We start from the raw sequence: 18,598 nt of genomic DNA on the forward strand, positions 1-18,598 counted from the left end.
TTTATATAGTCTTAAAATTCATCAACTTTGTAAATCTTCCTTAGGAAAGCAGCAAATCTCCTGGAGAATCACTCCCACTGCTTCAGTCCTCTTCTTTTTGTCTTGAGACCCAAAAAGCAAAGGGCTTAGAGGCTCTCAGCCTCTGGGGATTTATGGATTCATTCTCAACTTGGCAGCGAGAGCTGCCCTCGAATGCATCTCAGCAGAGACACCAAATGGCAACAGCTGTCCATAACGTCTGTGCGAGAGCTACCTCTTCCTTCCTGTTAGCACTTTCTTCCTTCAACTCTCAAGCCAGAAAGCAATCCTACTGTCTTGGAGAGTATAAAAGGCTGCAGCAGAAGGCCCCCAATCCCAGATGCTTACTCAGTGGTGAAATAATAAAATGGTTTGTACTTGCCGTGGGCCTTTTGCCAAGGGCAGAGTTTCTGTACAGCACTCAATGACATAACGCTGCTGCTGTGCTGCCCCTGAAACAAAAACTTCATGAGAAAAATCTCTCTGAGCAGATGAGCCAAGAGAAGTCAAGTTCTGTTTAGCACCAAAGTCTGATTTATTTTCTCAGACACTTTCTGAACAGAATGCATATTCTGGATGTTTTACTGTGAGACTTCACAGTAAATAAGGCAGAAATGAAAGCAAAAAAAAAGTTATTAAACATGAGAGAGTTCTGAGTGAGCACCAAATTCCTGTGTGTTCTTAAGGAAAAAGGAGAAAAATCTTACTCACATGGAGCCAGTAAGCCCAGGGCACTATGTAGAGGCACAGTGCCAATTTTCCTATACATTTTAAATGCTCTCTATATTGAAATATGTAACCTACATTCCAGACACACAACTTCTACTGCTGACATGTATGGCTGTAGCCTGTTCCACTGCTCGGTGAGTATTTTCTGAGCACAGTCATTTGGGTCTTTGTTTGTACGGGGAAGGAGCTTCTCTACTCCGCAGGGCAGAGTAAAAGTAGTGTGACTTATTTCAAGGAAACTAACGCTGGCTGTAGAACGCAAATACTTTCCAAAGCAATTCACATATTCCGTAATTTTGGTTTAATGACCATTCTACTCCGTGCACTGCATGCTATTCTGATGAGCCAATACATATCAGCCCGAATGAGGTGATTTATGTAAAAAAAGAAAATGCAAAGAACTTACAATGACTGTAATTAGTGGAAATGTCATGAAATGTGGAAAAAAAACTATCATTTTTGTGGTCTCACTTCCACGTTCTTTCAGAATGCCTTGTTAGTCAGCCTCCACATGACCAAAAGAGTTTCAGCTGGTACAGTTTATTGCCTGAAGAATCATACAGATACAAAAATGCATCACGTGACGGGAACACTAAGGGTCAATTACTTCTGCTTGGTTACCTTTCCAAACCACGAGCATTCAGTGAGAGCTAAGCTTAATTCTTGCCCAATTGTACTTCTAAGAAGAGCCCGCTATAGGTTCTCTGATGGGTCTGAGATTTTGTAAAGCCGTCTGAATGTTAGACCTGATTATCCATCTATGCTAAAAGGAGTAGAATGAGAAAAATGAAAAATATTCAGAGCAAAGAATTCTAGGTGATCATTTTGCAGTGTGCTAAGTAAGTCTTAAGATGTGTCATACTGACATACATAAACTTTGGTAAAATGCCAAAAACTTCCAGGATCAACCTTAACATTTGAATTTTAACTTAAAAAATTCAGTGGAATAACAAGAGGATTAACAGCTTTACAGCTTACTGAGAATTGAATGTGTCCCAGCAGAATAGAGTTTAAATGTTTGTAATCATAAATCATATGTAGAGAGGCATTATAGGACCACGTCTGGTAATTAAGGGTTAATTAACAATATTTTTTCTCATTTACTGGGACAGAAACAGTTCAAGGTTACTATTACCATTGTTGTTTTTGTTGTTTTCATTTGCTATCAGCTGTGTTAACTCAAACAAGAACAGTTCTGAGCATTCAGTCCACAATAGGACTTTTTATATCACAGAGGACGTCCCTCACTTCTTGACATACATATATCATGCATGAGCCCTGAGAAATGTACCTGCAGTTGTTTCCAAAGTGCTCTGGGATCTCCCGCTGCTACCTCCACTAGTAAGTTTATGGGTTCACAGCATTGGTTTATAAATACTAGTTGCATCTCTTAATGCTGTAGGACATGGCTCTTTTGTGATTAAAGCCATCAGGTAATTACATGGGCCCAAAGATGCCTTCAAGCAGGGAGTACAGCCCAGTGTTAGGTGAAACATGCCAAATTAATTGCTTTTTCTGCTAGCTGAGTAGACTAGTACTGATAAGTCAAGTCTTTTGAGGAGCCCTTTAATGGGAATGGCTCTCCGGTGGTACTTAAATGGCTCATTAGGACATCATTGAAAACATGTGAGGTGCACATGCTGGCAGCTCAGTTATTTACCCCAAGCCCTCCTACTTACCCCTAAGTGAAGCAGACAAGAGCCTACTGCTGTGAACTGCAGAGATTGCCTTGACTCAATGCCCCATGTACCATCATTGGTTGGATGTATGCTACTTGAACAGCTGTTACTCAGCTCATAAAGCCCTTTTGTAACACTTACTTAGATTAACCTGAGAATAGTAGTTCTGCACTAGTAGGGAAAGGTTTAACCTGGAGGCATCACAGGTTTCTATGTCTTCGAATCAGTAATGTCAAGCTAGTGATATCCTTGATCTCAGGGTACAGTGCCATGATTCGATTGACCTCAGCACAGGGGAAAATAGTGCACAGCTCCCTGTGGATGCTTCCTTGCCGAGTAGAAGGAGGTCTTGCAGTGTGGGGTGGCCAGTAATCACAATAAGCAGCATTGGGCTGAGCATGGGGTTTCTGGAAGAAGTCAAGCCTGCTGCTGGCATCCAGCACAAAGGGGGGGCTGGGGAAACAGCCCTGGGGCCTCTCTCTGTACACTTGCAGTGGCTCAGCCAGGGGCTTGACAGAGGATGGAGGGAGGTGCTGCTGTGCCTCCAGGGCTGGGCCGGGCTGGGCACTGTCAGACCAACAGTCCTGGGGCCAGCAGTGCTCCAGCTGCCTGCCCGGAGTGGGCAGGAGCACCGAGTTTTGGAAGGGGCTCCCTGGTAAGCAGGTGTAGTCCAAGCAGTGGTGGTGGTGGTGCAGCAGAAAGGGGTTGTGCCTCAGGCTACAGCAGCGATGAGGGCTGTCAGACACCTCTCTGTCCTGCAAGGTGCATGCCAGCCTGGTTCCAGAGTATACCTTGTCATTGATGGATAGTGTTGCCATCTCTCCTACTAGGGATTGTCCTCTTAGGGCTTCTGGTGGCTTCTGGTCAAGCTCCGGGCCAGAGTTGGAGCTGATGGCCCAGGCATCAACTGGCGGCATGTGGTAGCTTCCTGGGGACCATGCTGCATAGCAAGAGGCCCTCATGGCCCTGCTGGCACCCTGAGGCATTTCTGTGACAGTGTCATGAGGCATAGGCTCTCTGCCAGTCTGATATGGAGAGCAGTTGCACATCTCCTCCTCCTTTCCCAGGCTTGTGGGTGCATTTGTTCTGGCTCTGAGCTCATCAGCAACTGACAGCTGAGCTTGATGCAGCCTCTCCGGGTGGTAAAACTTGCATTTGTTACCATAAGTGCATTTTTTACCTAAAAGAATAAAAAAAATATCAAACGAGATAGATAGTCTCCCAGGACCATGTAGCCAGGAGCTCCTGGTGAGCACAAACAACAGCACAGAGAGGAAGCACTGCTTTCACCCTAGCACTTTTGACCCCACATTTACATGTTGCTGACTGAAATAGCAACAGAGGGAAAATTCTGCGTAAAGATTTAGGTCTATTTTGGCAGTGTCTGAAGTTCACATGTCTTCTGGTTACAGTGCTCAGTGGACCGAAAAACCTGCTACTGAAAAGGGTGGCTTTCAAACACGGGGCAGAAGTTTACCTCTGAATTACATCAAAACTGTTCTGGGGTGGGAACACCACGCAGTTGAGCGGCCCTGGCCCCATCCTCTACCAAACCGAGTGTGAAGGAAGAGCACATGCAGGACCATAAGTCTCCCCCAGCTGAGGACAGCACAGTGAAGAAGCAAGGCCCAGGAGGGACAGAGAGGAACGCACCGTAGGGGCAAGGCTGCCATGTTGATTCAGGAAGCGCTGGCTTTTTGCTGAGGAAATTATGAAGAGTGGGTCCATGCCGGCCTAGCGGGTCATCAGGAGGCATAAACCTGAAAAAGGAAAAGTGGCAGAGTAGCAGAAGTCCTCTGAGCTTTGCCACAGCTTGCTGCACAGGCTTAGGGCAGGGCAGGTGTGTGATGCCCTCGCAGCCTGGCCTCTGGAAGCTGCATTATCCCTCCTGCTCACCAAGCCAGCTGTGCTTCTCATTCATGTTGCTGTCCTTCCTTCTCCTTTCCTAAAAACTTCAACCAACTGGAAAGATGTTGAGGCTTGGCACAGCCCTGGTCTGTCAGCACCCCAGGCACCGCAGTAGCACTTCCTTTTTCCCCGAAACAGCAGGAAATACCTCTGCGGTCTCTGCACTCATCAGCTCCCTTTCACACCAAACTCACTCTCCTCCTGTTTTTAGGAGAATGTGTCTAAAGCCACCACTTAATTCAGAGCTACAGCTGATAGCCCACATCTGGTGCAATGAAGTAGCCCAGCCTCTTCAAGGGGATAGTTAAGGCCAGAGAGACCAGCTTCTCCTTTCTCTTCTAAAAGGTTGCAACAATAAAAGCACTGGAAAGTGTGCTGTTCTGCCTTGTAGGGAAATTAAAAATTAATTCAGCCAGTGTCCCCTCACTAATTTAATTTAGTTACACCACTACAGAATAAAACCGAATACAGAGTAGGTGTAGGATAAACATTCCATTTTGAACTGGTAAGAAGGAAAGCTGGTCATTACTGTTGCTATTCAAATAGAGAAGTTGATTGAGGAGTGGCATGGGGTTTTAAGACCACAGAGTCACAAGATTGTAGGGGTTGGATGGGACCTTTAGAGATCATCTCTTCTAACCCCCCTGCCAAAGCAGGCTCCCTAGACCAGGTTGAACTCCAGGCTGAACTCCAGGCCCAGCTCTCTCAGCCTGTCCTTGAAGGGCCAAAGCTGAAAAAGAAGGAACTAACAAAAATGAGATAAGAAAAGTTGTAGCGGCCGGAGGTACACTCATGTTTGAGCTGTCTTGACCCATACACTTCAAGTTACAGATTGCTCACCAACCAAGTTCTCTTACCTATTACTGACAAAAGAGTACATGAGTAGTCGCTGCTCTATAAACCATTTCCACTCAGGATTTTCATTCTGGAGATCCCGGTAATGGTCATTGGAAACAATGACCCCGTCTTTTTCATAAGCAACTTTCACAATATAGCGATCATCGTAGCAAACTACCCTCTTGCCTTTCACCTTCCGAGACGGGGTATACACAAGGATTGATTGCTTTTCAAGCTCTTCAAGAATGTGCTGATCTGGTGAGGCGGTTAGCAGAAATAGAGGGGAAAAAATATTCAAAGAAAGAATCAGATGTCAAGCTGCAGGCACACACCTTCCCTATTTCCGTACAACCTAAATCTCTCCACCCTCCACAGACTTCAGCCAATGCACATGCTTCTCCTGACTGAGGAAACCTGTGTAGTCCCTGCATCAGGAACCAGGCTAACCAGTGTCCGCTGTGCAATAGTGAAGCTTTGGATTCTCACGCCTCTGGAAAACGTGTGAAACATCTAGTCAGGAACAATGTTGTTGTTTACCGGCTAGCCTTAAACGCCCTACAGGCCGTTGTGAGCTAACAATCTTGCTCTTTAACTAAGGCAGAAACTAGTGCTTTTGAAACAGAGTACTTCTGAGCATAGTAACAAAGACCTATTTGCAGTTTTCATTGCTAGCCTGCATATGGCAATGAATTAATGAGTACTTTAAGCAATGGCAACCTTATATACAGTTTGTACCTTACAAGGCAAAGCTGTACCATACTCTTCACACCCCCTGCCTGCAAGCTGCACCTAATGGCTACCAAATTATGCCTAGGATGGTGACCTACCTGCAATGGGACTGTCTTGTCGAGAGGGCTCCTTCCTCCAGAGTGGGACAAAAACCTTGATGTAGGTGTGCCCCCTTTCTCGGAACCAGTCCACTGCCAGGCGGATCCCCCAGCAGGAGAACACCTCTTTGTTTCCATGGCTATAAAAGAAATAGGAAGAGGAAGGTGAGGCAAAGTTTTTGGAAAGCATATAGAGGTCTCCAACTGAATCAGTAATGACAAGGCAAGACACAGTGTTTGAGTGTCATTTATCACTTCCCAAGAAAACAATGCTCCATACCTGAGCAGAGTGTCCTGGTTGGATAAATTCAAATACCTTCTCTAGCAGAACCTGGCACTTGTTATTTGAAGAAGTTTGGATACCTTAAGTCAGGAGTATTCTGTGATCTCCAATTTCTATGACCTGCCTTCTACCCAAGCATGTTGCTTCCATCTATATCTAGATGGACTTGAGTCCTAAAGTACCAGCAAAACCCTAGGCTGTGTCAGTTCCTTCACATGCTTTCTGATAATGGTTGGAGGATAGAGAGTTTCATCCAGCACACGCAGAGGTCCTTGAGACTCTCACATATGAAATAAAATATGGGGATTTTCTTCCATGCTAACAGTGACATGGATTTTTATGTCTGAAATGGCCTTAATTGCAACTGCAAGTCAGCTTGGTACTGACCTCTTCTGGAAGCAGCAGTTAAATTAAAAGGGAAAAAATACTGCAAGAGTAAGGAAGGGAATTATGAAGAATCTAACCCAAGTCACCAGAAAAGAGACAAGACCTCTATGGAGATGGCCATGGATGCTTCAGGTCCATCATTACCTTGCCTAGGTTGTTGGATTTTGTCTTTGTCACACAGAGGATTAGGAAACCCCCATATACTCATTGTAGCAGATGCATGCAAGGTGGGTTCTGAATAATTATCAATATTTAGAACAAAACACAGAGAAATCCCCAAAGGAAACAAATAGAGGCAATCTCCTTTCTAAGCTTTTTTCCCCCACTGAAAATTCTCACTCTTTGCCCTCCTCTTATCTAAAATATGACTGGAGCACAGCGCACATAGGAAGGAAAGATGAATTTGTTAATTGCCTCTGCACAACGAAACAAAAACTCCTCACGCGGATCCTGAACAGATAAACAACCTCACGGTGTCTGCAGAAACGTCATCCTTGTAGTTCAAGGTTTCTGAATAATATGGACAACTGTGGTGAACCCTACTCATGTTCTGCAGAACACAGATGTAAATCCCTCTCTCAAGTTGCTACACCTAATTGCAGTGATTGACCAGCTGAGGAAAATGCTGCAGTTTTAAATATCCCTGACCCCCAGAAATTCACGTCCAGATTGTGTTTATTGAATGTAAAACCAAAAAAAAAATATTTTTTTTTTGCATTTTACACCTAAAATAGAATGTGTAGTGACGAAATGTTGACTACAAATGAAAAATGGTGCAATTGGCTAGGCCATTCTGTAACGCCGGGTCTCAAGTCAAGGTCACTACAACGATAATTTACTTTGACAATGTCTACTCATTTATACATATATAGCCCTGTCAGCTTTAGGGAAATGCTTTTATATATGCTCCCAGTGTAAGAAGTAAAACAGTGAAGCACAAACAACTTGATCAAGAGAGCAGGCAGAACAAGCAAGAGGCACCTGGTGTTGATTCTCAGTGTCATCACTGAATCTGTTTGGCATATCGCTACAGCCAAACTTGGGGAATGCATACCCACAGTAGTAGATACACTCATGGTGCACTGCCATGTCAAGCATCATTAACGCCAACACCTGACATGCAATGCTATTTGACCAACAGAATCTATTTTGACCAACAGAACCCACTTTAAACCCAACCCAGCCCCACGGACCTGAACTGATCTGTCACAGCTCTGTCCCTGCTCTCTCCTTCCTGCCAGCAGTGCGGCTCATCGCTTGGTTGCAAGTCACCAGGACCCAACAGAATCCTCAGCCCAGGGCACAGAGAACAAAGCAGCAATTCCACCAATTACTCCATAATTAGCAGGAAGTGGTTCCTTTTTCAGTTGTGCAATTCCAAACTCTTTGAGAAGAACCTTAGTCAGAACAACTCTTTCAAGAGCAATTGTTCACGAACAGTGCTTTACAGGACACTGGCCTAAGAGGACACTTGGGCTATAGCCTGATTTTGTTAAAATAAGCAATTACACCCTTTCTTCCCATATCTGTTTTCACCTTCATAAAATGCTTTAGGCCTGCAGGCTAGGAAACATCCAGTTCCAACACCAATTTCCTCTGATAACTGAGCATTGCCTAAGTAAGGAAACTTAAAAGCACCAAGCAGGGCTCAGCTGGCTCAAGAAAAGGCCTCTGTACATGTTACAGCTTAAAAACTAGATGTAAGTGCAAGCTCTAGAGTACAGTGGATGGGGTTTCAACAGTTCTTCTTTCATAGTAACACGACTTGATTGATTTCCCCCACTGACCTAGCTAACCCATCTTGAGCCACCCATAGATGGGCTGGCAGATAGCTAAGCTTCTGACTACACCTGATGGAAATGCAAAGCGTACTGAGGTGTCTGCCTAGTGAGACTGGCTAAAGTCAAGGCTATTTGCCATTCGGACGTGATGGATGGGTTCTATGCAGTAGACCCTCAGTGTTAACAGTGAAGTGCTCCAGAAATGCCAGTCCCAAGACAGAAATACAAATGCTTGAGATATTTTTTCCCCACACAAGCGTCTCTCTAAGCTTCAAGATTTTGACAGCTCCATCCCTAAATTGTTGCTTCTCCTACATTTTTTATAGCTGATCATGTTGATGATGTTTTTCCAGCAAGAAAACCCAACAAACATCCCAATTCCCTGATTATGCTGTAAACAGCTCTTCTCTACCTGACAGTAACAAATCAGAAATATTAAAATGAGGATACCAAAAGCAATCCCATCCCATTAGCCAAAGGGCAAGAGTTAGCAAGAACCTCTTTGCCTAGACATCCTGAACAGGAGAACAGCTTCTTCCAGGCTGCATTGGATCTATTTATCCTGACAGCATCAGCAGTTTCCTCCATTGTGCCAAGCAGTCGTTAACTTAACAAGGCAGACAGGGGGATGTCTGAGTGGAGCTGTAAAGCCTTTGCCTTTCTGAAGCTGGAAATTACTTCTCATTCAAGGAATCCACAGCAAAACACTAGCTTTCAAGAATTAAGGCAGGCAAGAACCTCTCCGCCTTGCATTTTGGTGATTAATAATAACTAAATAAACGTTACAGAGAAGTAGAACGCCCTGAGGAGGGTCTAGGGTGAAAGTTCAGAAGACCCTAGAAGCTGGCTACCCAGATGATGGCTTGGCTAAGGCTAGAGAGCTTTGCTCTGTTGTGTACTTCTCACTAGTTGTGAGCTCTCCTGAGGATCTCCCTGCTTTTGGGTGGAATTGCTTCCTTCTTCCAGAAGATGGCACAACTTGCTTAGTCTCCAGGAACACCCGCTGTGGATGCACTAGTCTCTTTCACCCTCTTACCAGAGGGAGTGTGGTCTTATCTCACAGCAAAGGAGGAAGCCCTCCTCCACTTTATTCCAAAGTGCAAAGACGGGCCCAGCCCTGAAGAAGAAAGCAGGAATCATGGGGAGAAAAGGTGGTACAAAGCGCATCCTGGACTTTGGCAAGGCCTCTGACAGTTCTCATTGCTCAGAGGAGTGAAGGCCAAGCTGCTGCTGCTGCCCTTGGATTCCTAATCCACGTGAGAATGCTAGGCTCTATATCACAGAGTGTTTTTTACAGTGTCAGGACACTGCTTAGGAAGTATAATCGGCAAAGGTGAGTTGCTACAACATTTCCCAGAAACAGAATTACTCCAGGAAGAAATGAGAATATTTAAGATACAAGCCAATGACCAATTTCCTGGTGTTTCTATAAAATAAAGTTAAACCATAAACATACAAGCCAAGAACCTTGGTGGGGATTTAGCTGCAAGTGAAGACAATACAACTGTGATTTTGTTAACAATCACAGCCACTCATCTTTATTTTCCCTCTCCTTCTTATGTTAGTGGGGCTTTTCCGTCCATTTGGGATTCCTGGGTGTGAAAAGGAAGGGAAACACTAGTGGTGAACAAAAAGGGAAAGAGCTGCTGAATCATCCTGCCATAAACAGTGCACGTTAGCTGCTGTCAGCTCATAAAAGGTCAAAATGCAGAGCAAAACAGAGACTGTATTAGGCATGTGCATTTATGGGCATGGAGACAAAAGGTCCCCAGACACATAACAGGAATAAGCAGTGGTTCATCTACTATACAAATACACGTTTCACCTGGAGAAAAACACACTTCGACCCATCAGCTTTAAAATTCAAAATCTACTGAGAGAGATGCCTTAAAAAGCAAAGCTTACCTCATAGCAACGTTGCTGCCATCAATCACAATGGCTCTCAAGTGACTGGAGGGACCGCCTTCCTCTTCTCCGAGCCATTTTGGCACTGGTGAAGTGCTGCATGACCCACGGGCGACAAGTTTTAGTGGGGGAACCTGAGACGGGCTATCCAGAGCTTGAGGTTTTCTGCCCATCCGAATCAGCTCTTTGAGCACGTCATCCTCCAGGGCCTCATGGCCCAGGTTCTCTAGCACTTTGCAGATGTCCTGCTTACCGTAGCCTAGCTTGCAGAAAAAGTCCAGCTTGCTCTGGTGCACTTCTCCCCCTGCTGTGGAAACTTCTCTGGAGCCTGGTGGTACAGTCTTGCTGGAAAATGAACTGGCCAGGGCCATCCTAGCAGGCATCTGCCTTCCCTCCAAACGCAGTGCTTCTGTCTTCCCGGCCTCGTCCAGCAGGCATCAGCTTTAGGAAGGGGAAAGATTAGAAAGAACAAAATGCAAGCGTTAAGGCAGAACGTGCGAGCTCAGGTAGCTGTCTCGTGCACTGTCCCAGTCTTCTCTCAACGTTCAGATGTTTTCCTGATCCCCTCTCATTTATAAAAGCAGCTGGTTGGTCCGGGCGACGTTTGTCATTGTGCAGGCGTTATGTCAGACAGGTGTCATCCTACTTCACAGGCTGTGCAAGTCTGTCTTTACCCAGGTTCGCTGTATGCGTAAGTTTGTTCTTTGGACTTATCTCACAGGAAATGATATAAAAGGCGGTGTAACCGGGGATTTTCAATTTGCTCAGTGTGGTTAATGAGGCACAGATAACTATCAGTTGAATGCTGCTGAATGATCTCAGATGCCATAGCAACTTAACATGTACAACACATTTCACCAAGTGATTTAGGGAAACGTTATTCGCAAAATAGCTGTGAACTCTGAACTTTTCTTAATAGAACTGTGTTTCCTAGTATGTGCCTTTGTGTGTATGTTCAGGCATATCTTATGAAATTCTACCACTCACCTGTTCCAGTGATGCCTGAGTTAATATTTTCCTGTTGTTTTTGTATTCGGAGAAGCAGCTTGTTTTTTGAAGGCTGTCGTGGGCAGTGGTTGGAAGCAAACAATCTGAAAATTGGTTTCAGTTTCACTTAGATTTATTGTCAAAAGAAACTGGTAATACAGAAATGACTGTGCCAGAGTAGCAGGATGCTACCTCAACCTTCTCCATAGCACAACTATTTTCGTTTCTGGTCTACCTAATAACTAACCATGATGGGCAGCATCGTAAGTTTCAGAATTGCTTCACCCTACCAAGTGTGACAGCAGAAGGACATACATGGTGACTACTCAACAGTCAAGCCACATTTTTTCAGGTATGTGGCATGCTTGCACTGACACTTGTCTCACTCGATCTCTGCAGTTATTGCTACCACCAGTATCAGAGCTATGGCTCCATCACCTACTCACATGAAAGAAACAAGTCTGGCTGTCTTCCCTTTAGCTCTCTCATCACCCTCACAGATGGGAGACCTAGTGCAGGTCGCTCCTGAGTGTTATAGGTGTGAGTACGATGAGTACACTGAGTACGATGCAAACCACTCAGGGAAGATGCTGCAAGTTCTGGAGCTCTGCTAGAGCGAGGCATTCAGCTCTCAATCTCAATGCTACTTTTTCTGTAGGACTTGAGATCACGTAAAAAGACATGACAGCTTCCTTGCAGACAGCTTCCTGGCTAGAAGGGGACTGTGTGGCCACTGCAGCCCATTCATTGGCAGGTCATCTTGTGGCAGCTTAGACAGCATATTTTTCTGCAGAAGAAATCTGGAACTCTAGTAAAAGTTATGAACAGCATCAATGTATTCTAATAGCCCTCAGTGTTATTTTGTTGACCTGCATTTCCACATGTCCTGATGTATGTAGTTTGTCTCTGGGTGATTTCCCACACTAGCACCCCTGTTGTGTTGTGTTTGTACCTGACTCTACTGGGGACATTTGCTCAGCCTTGCCAAGCAGGTTCCCAGCTGTGGGGTACAATGGCCACATCTGTCAGCAGCAGCACCTGCTGAGCAAAGGCTGCTCTTCTGCAGCGCTGCTGGCCACATCTGTTTTTCTGTTAAGTTATCCACTGGCTCTCTGCTACTGTTTGGCCAGATGTTAGCAATGGGTAATGGGGCAACTACAGGGATTTCACCACAGAAAGAACACATCTGGAACCCTGAGATGGAAGCCATGCTCACAGCTAGCACTGAGGTGACTCTTAAGAAGAGAAACTTGAGGGGTAATTGTACAATCATAGGACATCCCAAGTCGGAATGTACCCACAAAATTCACCAAGTCAAACCCCTGGCTCCACACAGCATCACTCAAAATCAAACACGATGTCTGAGAGCAGCATCCAAACTCTCCTTGAATTCCAGCACTTAGGGCCGTGTCCACTGCCCTCTGGTGCAGACCCTGTCCCTCACCCCCAGCTGCCCCTCCCCACACAGCTCCATGCCGTTCCCTCAGGCCCTGTTGCTGTCACACAGAGCAGAGCTCAGCGCTGCTCCTCCGATCTCAATGAAAGCTGCAGCCGCCATCAGGCCTCCCCTCAGCCCCTCTGCTCTGAACCAGCCCAGGGAATAACAGTCACAGGCTGACGCTTCAATGATCAGCAGCATGCCCAAGTCCAACAGGCCAGCTGGTTGCTACAATCAGTGCAGAAACACACAACAAAAGAAGCGGTGCACTGCAGAGTCCATCCACCCTTTGCTATCAGACACAAGCAGGTTGTAAAATCCAACTTACAAACTTTACAACCTTCGTTTGCAAACTACTTGGATTTCCTCCTGCCACTTTTCCTCACAGACTCATTGAGCAACCACTCAGGCTTTGCGCTCCGTCAGCACTCAGCTCCTGGGCTAATCTTTCCCCCAAGCAAATGTGCCCAGCCCACAAAGCTATGGGGTGGTGTCGCGTCCCCTTCCACGCACCCACACTGCTAGAAGGAATGGCTTCAGCATCATTTCTAAATTATTTTATAATCTAAATGTTTTAGCCAAAAATAAAAAAAAAATAATAATAATAAAATGCATTTGGACACACATGCAGGCACAGTGACAGCTCCACACCGTGGCAGCAGTCCCTCTGCCCAGTCCTGGCCACCTCTTCCTCCCCTGTCCCTGAGAATCATAGAACAACATAGAATCACCAAGGTTGGAAAAGACCTACAAGACCATCCAGTCCAACCATCCACCTCATAGCTCTCTCTAGACCACGTTCCTCAACACAATGTCAAAACGTTCTTTGAATACCTCCACCTCCCTGGGCAGCCCTTTCCAGTGCCTGACCACTCTTTCAGAGAACCTCCCCGATAATTCATTCAACCTGCACCAGGCAGCATTCCTGGGCCCTTCCAGGAGCTATTTCTTCTCTTTATATTTCAAATAAATGTTTTAGATTCCCAAACGAGGGACGCATGTAGACCCCTACAAGAAGACCAGATGACTGCAAAATGATCTGCATCTTTCCTCCCCACCCTCCATGCTGCATTCCCCAGAAGCCATAGCAGCAAGCAGTGCTAGGAGCCATGCCCACCAGCAGCCCCACTCACCCTGTGTTACCTGCCCAATCCCCACAGTGCCATCCCTGAGAGCAGCCGGGAGCTGCTCAGGGCAGCCAGGAGGAAGCTGCCCGGTATGGAGAGCCTTAAATCTGGGCTGGAGTCAGCAGAGAGCAAACAAGTGCTGTGAGCAGGTTAGAGCTCATTCTAAAGGAAGGGTTTACTTCCTCATTTGGCTCGCTGGTCTTTCATTTAACCGTACAGGTTGATAAACTTTCACTTCTTTATTTTTCTTTTTTTTTTTTCCCTTTTGAAAAACAAGGGTTCCCCATACATCTCTCTTCTGAGTCATGGCAAAGATGAGTCAAATGCTCATGGGCAGGGACCCACAGCACCCAGAAATCAGAGCCAGGCACAGGAATTATGGGATGAATGGACAACTTCCCACCAGAGACACTTGGCACCAAGTTATTCTTTCTCCCTTGCATCTGGCAGATCCTTCAGGGACATAAAAAAAATTAAATTTTGTAAAGGACAGAATGAAGGGCAGCGTGCAACCTACCTGCACACAGCACAGATCTCTCTGGGACTTGGATGGGACTGACTGGGCAGGTCAGCCTCACAGGAAACAGTTCCTAAGGCCACAGCTGTACCAATGTGCCAGCTTTCTGCTACCCAGGACACCCGTCACACAGCAGAGCACACACAGCCCAGAAGAACATCCAAAGCCTTCAGCCCCACACCCTGGGGAAGAAGCCAGGCAGAGTGCCAAGGGTGTCCTCATAACAGCACCACTACAAAGTGCTACTGGAGAGGAACAAGTATGCAACCAAGGGTTGCAATGGAGTAGAGCTTATGACATTGCAATGTATCACTACCCCCCACTTTCAACAAAACACTCTTCTAATATGGGAATAAGGCTCTGGAGAGCGTCCATAGAACACTCCTCTGATGAGGAGACTGGAGCACAAGTCTTATGAGGAGCAGCTGAGGGAGACAGAATTGTTAGATCTTATTGCACTCTGTAGCTATACCTGAAAGGAGGTTGTGGCCAGGTGGGGGTTGGCCCCTTCTCCTGAGTAATAGTCATAGAATGAGAGGAAATAGCTTTAAGTTCTGCTTGGACATCAGGAAAATTTTCTTCTCTGCAATAGTGGTCACATGCTGGAATGGGCAGCCCAGGGAGGTGGTGAGGTCACTGTCCCTGGTGTTGTTCAAGAACCACATGGATGTGGCACTGAGGGGCACAGTTAGTGGGCATGGTGGGATGGGTTAGCAGCTGGACTGGGTGACCTTAGTGGTCTTTAATGATTCCTTGATTCAAGCAAGCAGAGCTTAAGAAAAGCAATTAGAAGAAAGTCAGATAAGAGAATTCTATGTCCATTTTTCCTTTGTAACAAAATGACTAAAGTTAATGAACAAGCCATGGGTACAAGACTTCAACATTATTCAAACTGCAGCCACCCAGGAGGACCCTTACCCTCCTTCCCAAAGCTGGGAAGAGCATTTCACCAAGGCGACCGTCGGTGCGTGGCAGCAGACCACACCAAGCAGATGATTGGACAGAATTTTAAAATGCCCTCCAGCCCTTTTGTTCACCATCACATTTGCCATTTGCCAGCCCCAGGGCTGTGGTTTCATAGACATTTCCTCTTTCTGCTGCTTCCTTGTGCTGACAAGCACGCTGAGTACTCCCAGTGCAATCTGCTGTTTCTCCATGGTGTTGTGGTAATTAAGGAAATGGATACAGTGGGCGAGGTCTTTCTGGGGAAGAACTCAAACTCATGGATGTTCCTAAGCTGAGCTGAAGTTTGAGAACTTGCTGCATTGTGAAACAACTGGACTACCACTGGAAAGAATTATATCAACATCCATGTAGAACAGCCTTGCTGTGGCAGCTCCTGAGACCACAGCAGAGGACCAGGCCTGCCATTTCAGTAGGATCAGAGCAGCCCCACCTTCCTGATGGTGATAGATAAGATGCCGTGCCAAGTACGGAAAAACATTCTCTTGAACCTGCAGTAGGGAACACTGCAGGTGCTCTGGTCTACACACCCCAATGAGTTATTTGCTTTGTTCACCTGCTGGGAAAATCAAACAAACTTGTGTGGTTGCAGTACAACAGCGAGAATTCTCCAGTCCCTGACCAGAGCCAGGATTAAGCATGCAGTTAAATGCAATCCTATTGGCAGGAGCATCTTAATCAGCCTGGGGCAGGAGCATCTCCCTGCTGCCTCACGCCATGCCACCACAACCCAGCCTCTTGGTCACCAAGAAGAGCTCACTGTTACACAGTGCAAGGTGTGCTCTCAGTGTTAAATCTGGGTTTTATGCACCACTAGGCAAAGTCTAGACATTTTCTGCCATTCTCTCACTGCTGAAGACCCTGGAAATTTTGATTTGTTGAGTGAATGGTGTAAGCCTGGGGGGCAAACCCCTGTTTCCAACGGGCCCTGTTGGAGTGCTGCACCAGCTGATGACAGGCAACCCAGTGTTCAGGTTGGTAAACAAACAGTGTCTTTAGAAGAGCTATTTTCATATGCTTTCTGAACTTTTCCCCTACCAGAACAGGCAGCGGTTGTTAGGTCTGCATCAGATCACAGAACAGGGAGAGAGACATTTACTCAAACAGTATGGTCTATGGCCAATTTCTTTTACTTCTTGGAAAATTACAATCCCATCTTAAGATCTGACACAGCAGGAACCCAACTTGTTTTTGCCAGTCTAGAATAACTATTTTTGGTTTCCTTTCTCTCTATATATATCAAAAAAATCTTGCTATTAGTCAAGTGTTTTCCACTGAGCTTATATAAAAAGTACCTTTTCAAACCAGAAAGCCCCAAACAAGTTTCGAGTTCAAAAGCCTAACACCCTTTACCTTAAGATTTCGATTTCAGAAAGCTCCTGGAACGGTCTTTCTGTTTCCGTGATTTAGCAAATGCTTGGTAGACCTAAACCCTCATATGGCTCACTGAGGCCTTCTAACATACCACCTTGAACAAGGCCACGGACTCATTGCCTGACAAAAAGCATATCCTGACAGCAGCCAGACACAAAGCTACACAGAAATACTAACATATGGCACAAACTTACATAACCTATACGTAAACACCACAAGTTTCAGATTTCACAGTATTCCTATGTATGCAACTGGTGATTGACAGAAGAGGCATTATCCCTGTAGGAAGTAAGTCCTATATGTAGAAAGCCTACAAACCAAAACTGTAATGCTCCACTCAGTAATATTTGAGTTGTATATGTGCACTCAGGCTACGGGAAAAACAAGATGAAGAAAGGGAAGAGCAATAAACTCATAATACGAGATTATTGAAACTTCTGAATATAACTTCTTAACAGTGCAATTAAAAATGCTTGTCTAAACTACTAAGTTCCTTGGTTTTGCTTGGACAAGAGCAAAGCAGGCCAGATTTACCTGCAGAGGTTCTGGGCAGGCCTGAGCATATGGGACTGCGCAGAACACTGCAGCACGCATCCCAGAGGAAGGTGACATGCTGTCAACGTGACAAAGAGGCATATTGGTAAGAAAGCTGAAGGGTGGCCAGCTCCCCGCCCCACACAAAGCTCAAGCCGTGCTTAACGCTCAGTGAGTTTCATGAGCACATCAGTGAGCTATGATAGAAGAACAGAAGTCACTGGCAAGAAGCCCACCAGCATCCAGGCAGGGCACACAGAACAAATGCCGAGCTGTCGTGCAAGGCTTAGTGAAGGCATCAGGTACATTTTTAAAAGCTCTATGGCATACTGAAAAAAATCAGAGATTCTTGAACACGCTTGTTTTTTTTTAACTTCTTTTCTGAAGACTCCTTGATCACCAACACGAAAGTAACCACTTACTTCCACACACTATTCGTATGAACTTCTAGATCTTGAGCATTTGCCTGTTGCATGAGAACCCATTGCTGCTGCTGGGAAGTGAGCTCCTTTTCCAGGAATTGGGTGTTTTTTATACACTGAGCCATTCCTACACCCCACAGGTATGCGTGGGGTCTAGCCGAGGCCAAGGAAGGGCGGCCAAAACTCTTTGTGCAGTTGAGTCATTTTTATCACCTTTCCTATAAAAGGATATTTGGGTGTTCAACACGAATCCAGCTCTTTCCTCAGAGTGGAAACTTTTTCTATGACTGTCACTTCCGAAAAACAGCAAGAACCTAACTGTTCAGCACCTCCACTTCCCCGTCAACCTTGGTCACTGTTTTTCATATGTTAAAAATGTGCCACTGAAAAGAAGAACTGAGGACAACATGCCAGCACAAGCGTCATTTCTTTAACAAAGCAGGAAGAACATGAGAACATCTACCACCTCAGCAGCACTACTCCCAACACATCACATCTTGCTCTTGTAGAGTTCTCTGGAAATCTTTTGAAAGCAGAAATCCTGGTGAGAACAGTGCGTAGCTCTCAGCCCCAGGTCCCAACACACTCCCAAGAGCAGGCTTCCTGTTTGCTCCCCCTGCGGGGCAGGGGCCCCACACACTCGCTCAGTCCCTGCCAGCCCCCAGTAACACAGACACAGTTATGGAAACTGAATTTCTAGCTCCGTGCTTCAGAGTATACACAAGTTAAAATACATTTAGCAAAGGCAGCCTCTTCACCAAACACAATTAATCTTTACAAACCAAAGGGAATGCAGCTGTTTCTGGAAAGCACATTCCTATCTGTACACAATGCCCTTCAGTATCCTCACTCAGTGCGGGTCTGTAGGCATCTGGCCTGGCC

General features: G+C 45.7%; 2 protein-coding genes across 3 annotated transcripts in view; one reads left to right on the forward strand and one right to left on the reverse strand.

The window, feature by feature from the left end:
- Positions 1 to 1,854: 1,854 nt before the first annotated feature.
- ZC3H12D (zinc finger CCCH-type containing 12D) lies at positions 1,855 to 13,957 on the reverse strand. Of its 2 annotated transcripts, none has more exons than XM_065732160.1 (6): positions 13,913 to 13,957; positions 10,355 to 11,490; positions 5,999 to 6,138; positions 5,192 to 5,426; positions 4,080 to 4,186; positions 1,855 to 3,606 (listed from the first exon to the last, which is right to left on the reverse strand). In XM_065732160.1, the coding sequence occupies exons 2-6, from the start codon at positions 10,735 to 10,737 to the stop codon at positions 2,627 to 2,629; spliced, it is 1,845 nt and encodes a 614-aa protein (XP_065588232.1). In that variant the 5' UTR covers positions 10,738 to 11,490; positions 13,913 to 13,957; the 3' UTR covers positions 1,855 to 2,626. The 2 variants fall into 2 exon arrangements, with proteins under 2 accessions (XP_065588232.1, XP_065588240.1); XM_065732168.1 differs by lacking the exon at positions 13,913 to 13,957 and having other exon boundaries at positions 10,355 to 10,795; positions 11,342 to 11,820.
- PLEKHG1 (pleckstrin homology and RhoGEF domain containing G1) overlaps positions 3,035 to 18,598 on the forward strand; it is a 521,486-nt gene continuing 505,922 nt past the window's right edge. The window contains exon 1 of the mRNA XM_065732026.1: positions 3,035 to 3,044. The gene's annotated coding sequence lies outside the window, so the exon portion shown is untranslated. The remainder of the gene's footprint in view (positions 3,045 to 18,598) is intronic.

Source organism: Cyrtonyx montezumae, unplaced genomic scaffold (genome assembly GCF_038088225.1).
Source record: "Cyrtonyx montezumae isolate F1298 unplaced genomic scaffold, pur_monq_1.0 scaffold_0, whole genome shotgun sequence".
NCBI classification, from domain to species: domain Eukaryota; kingdom Metazoa; phylum Chordata; class Aves; order Galliformes; family Odontophoridae; genus Cyrtonyx; species Cyrtonyx montezumae.

What these genes read in the sequence shown, in the direction of transcription:
- ZC3H12D (XM_065732160.1), bottom strand. Translation starts at nt 10,737, where the DNA reads ATGCCTGCTAGGATGGCCCTGGCCAGTTCATTTTCCAGCAAGACTGTA. An exon ending in GGCAGCAACGTTGCTATGAG is followed by an intron (nt 6,139 to 10,354) that starts GTAAGCTTTGCT and finishes TTTCTTTTATAG; the next exon opens with CCATGGAAACAAAGAGGTGT. An exon ending in TACTCTTTTGTCAGTAATAG is followed by an intron (nt 4,187 to 5,191) that starts GTAAGAGAACTT and finishes TTCCTTTTTCAG; the next exon opens with GTTTATGCCTCCTGATGACC.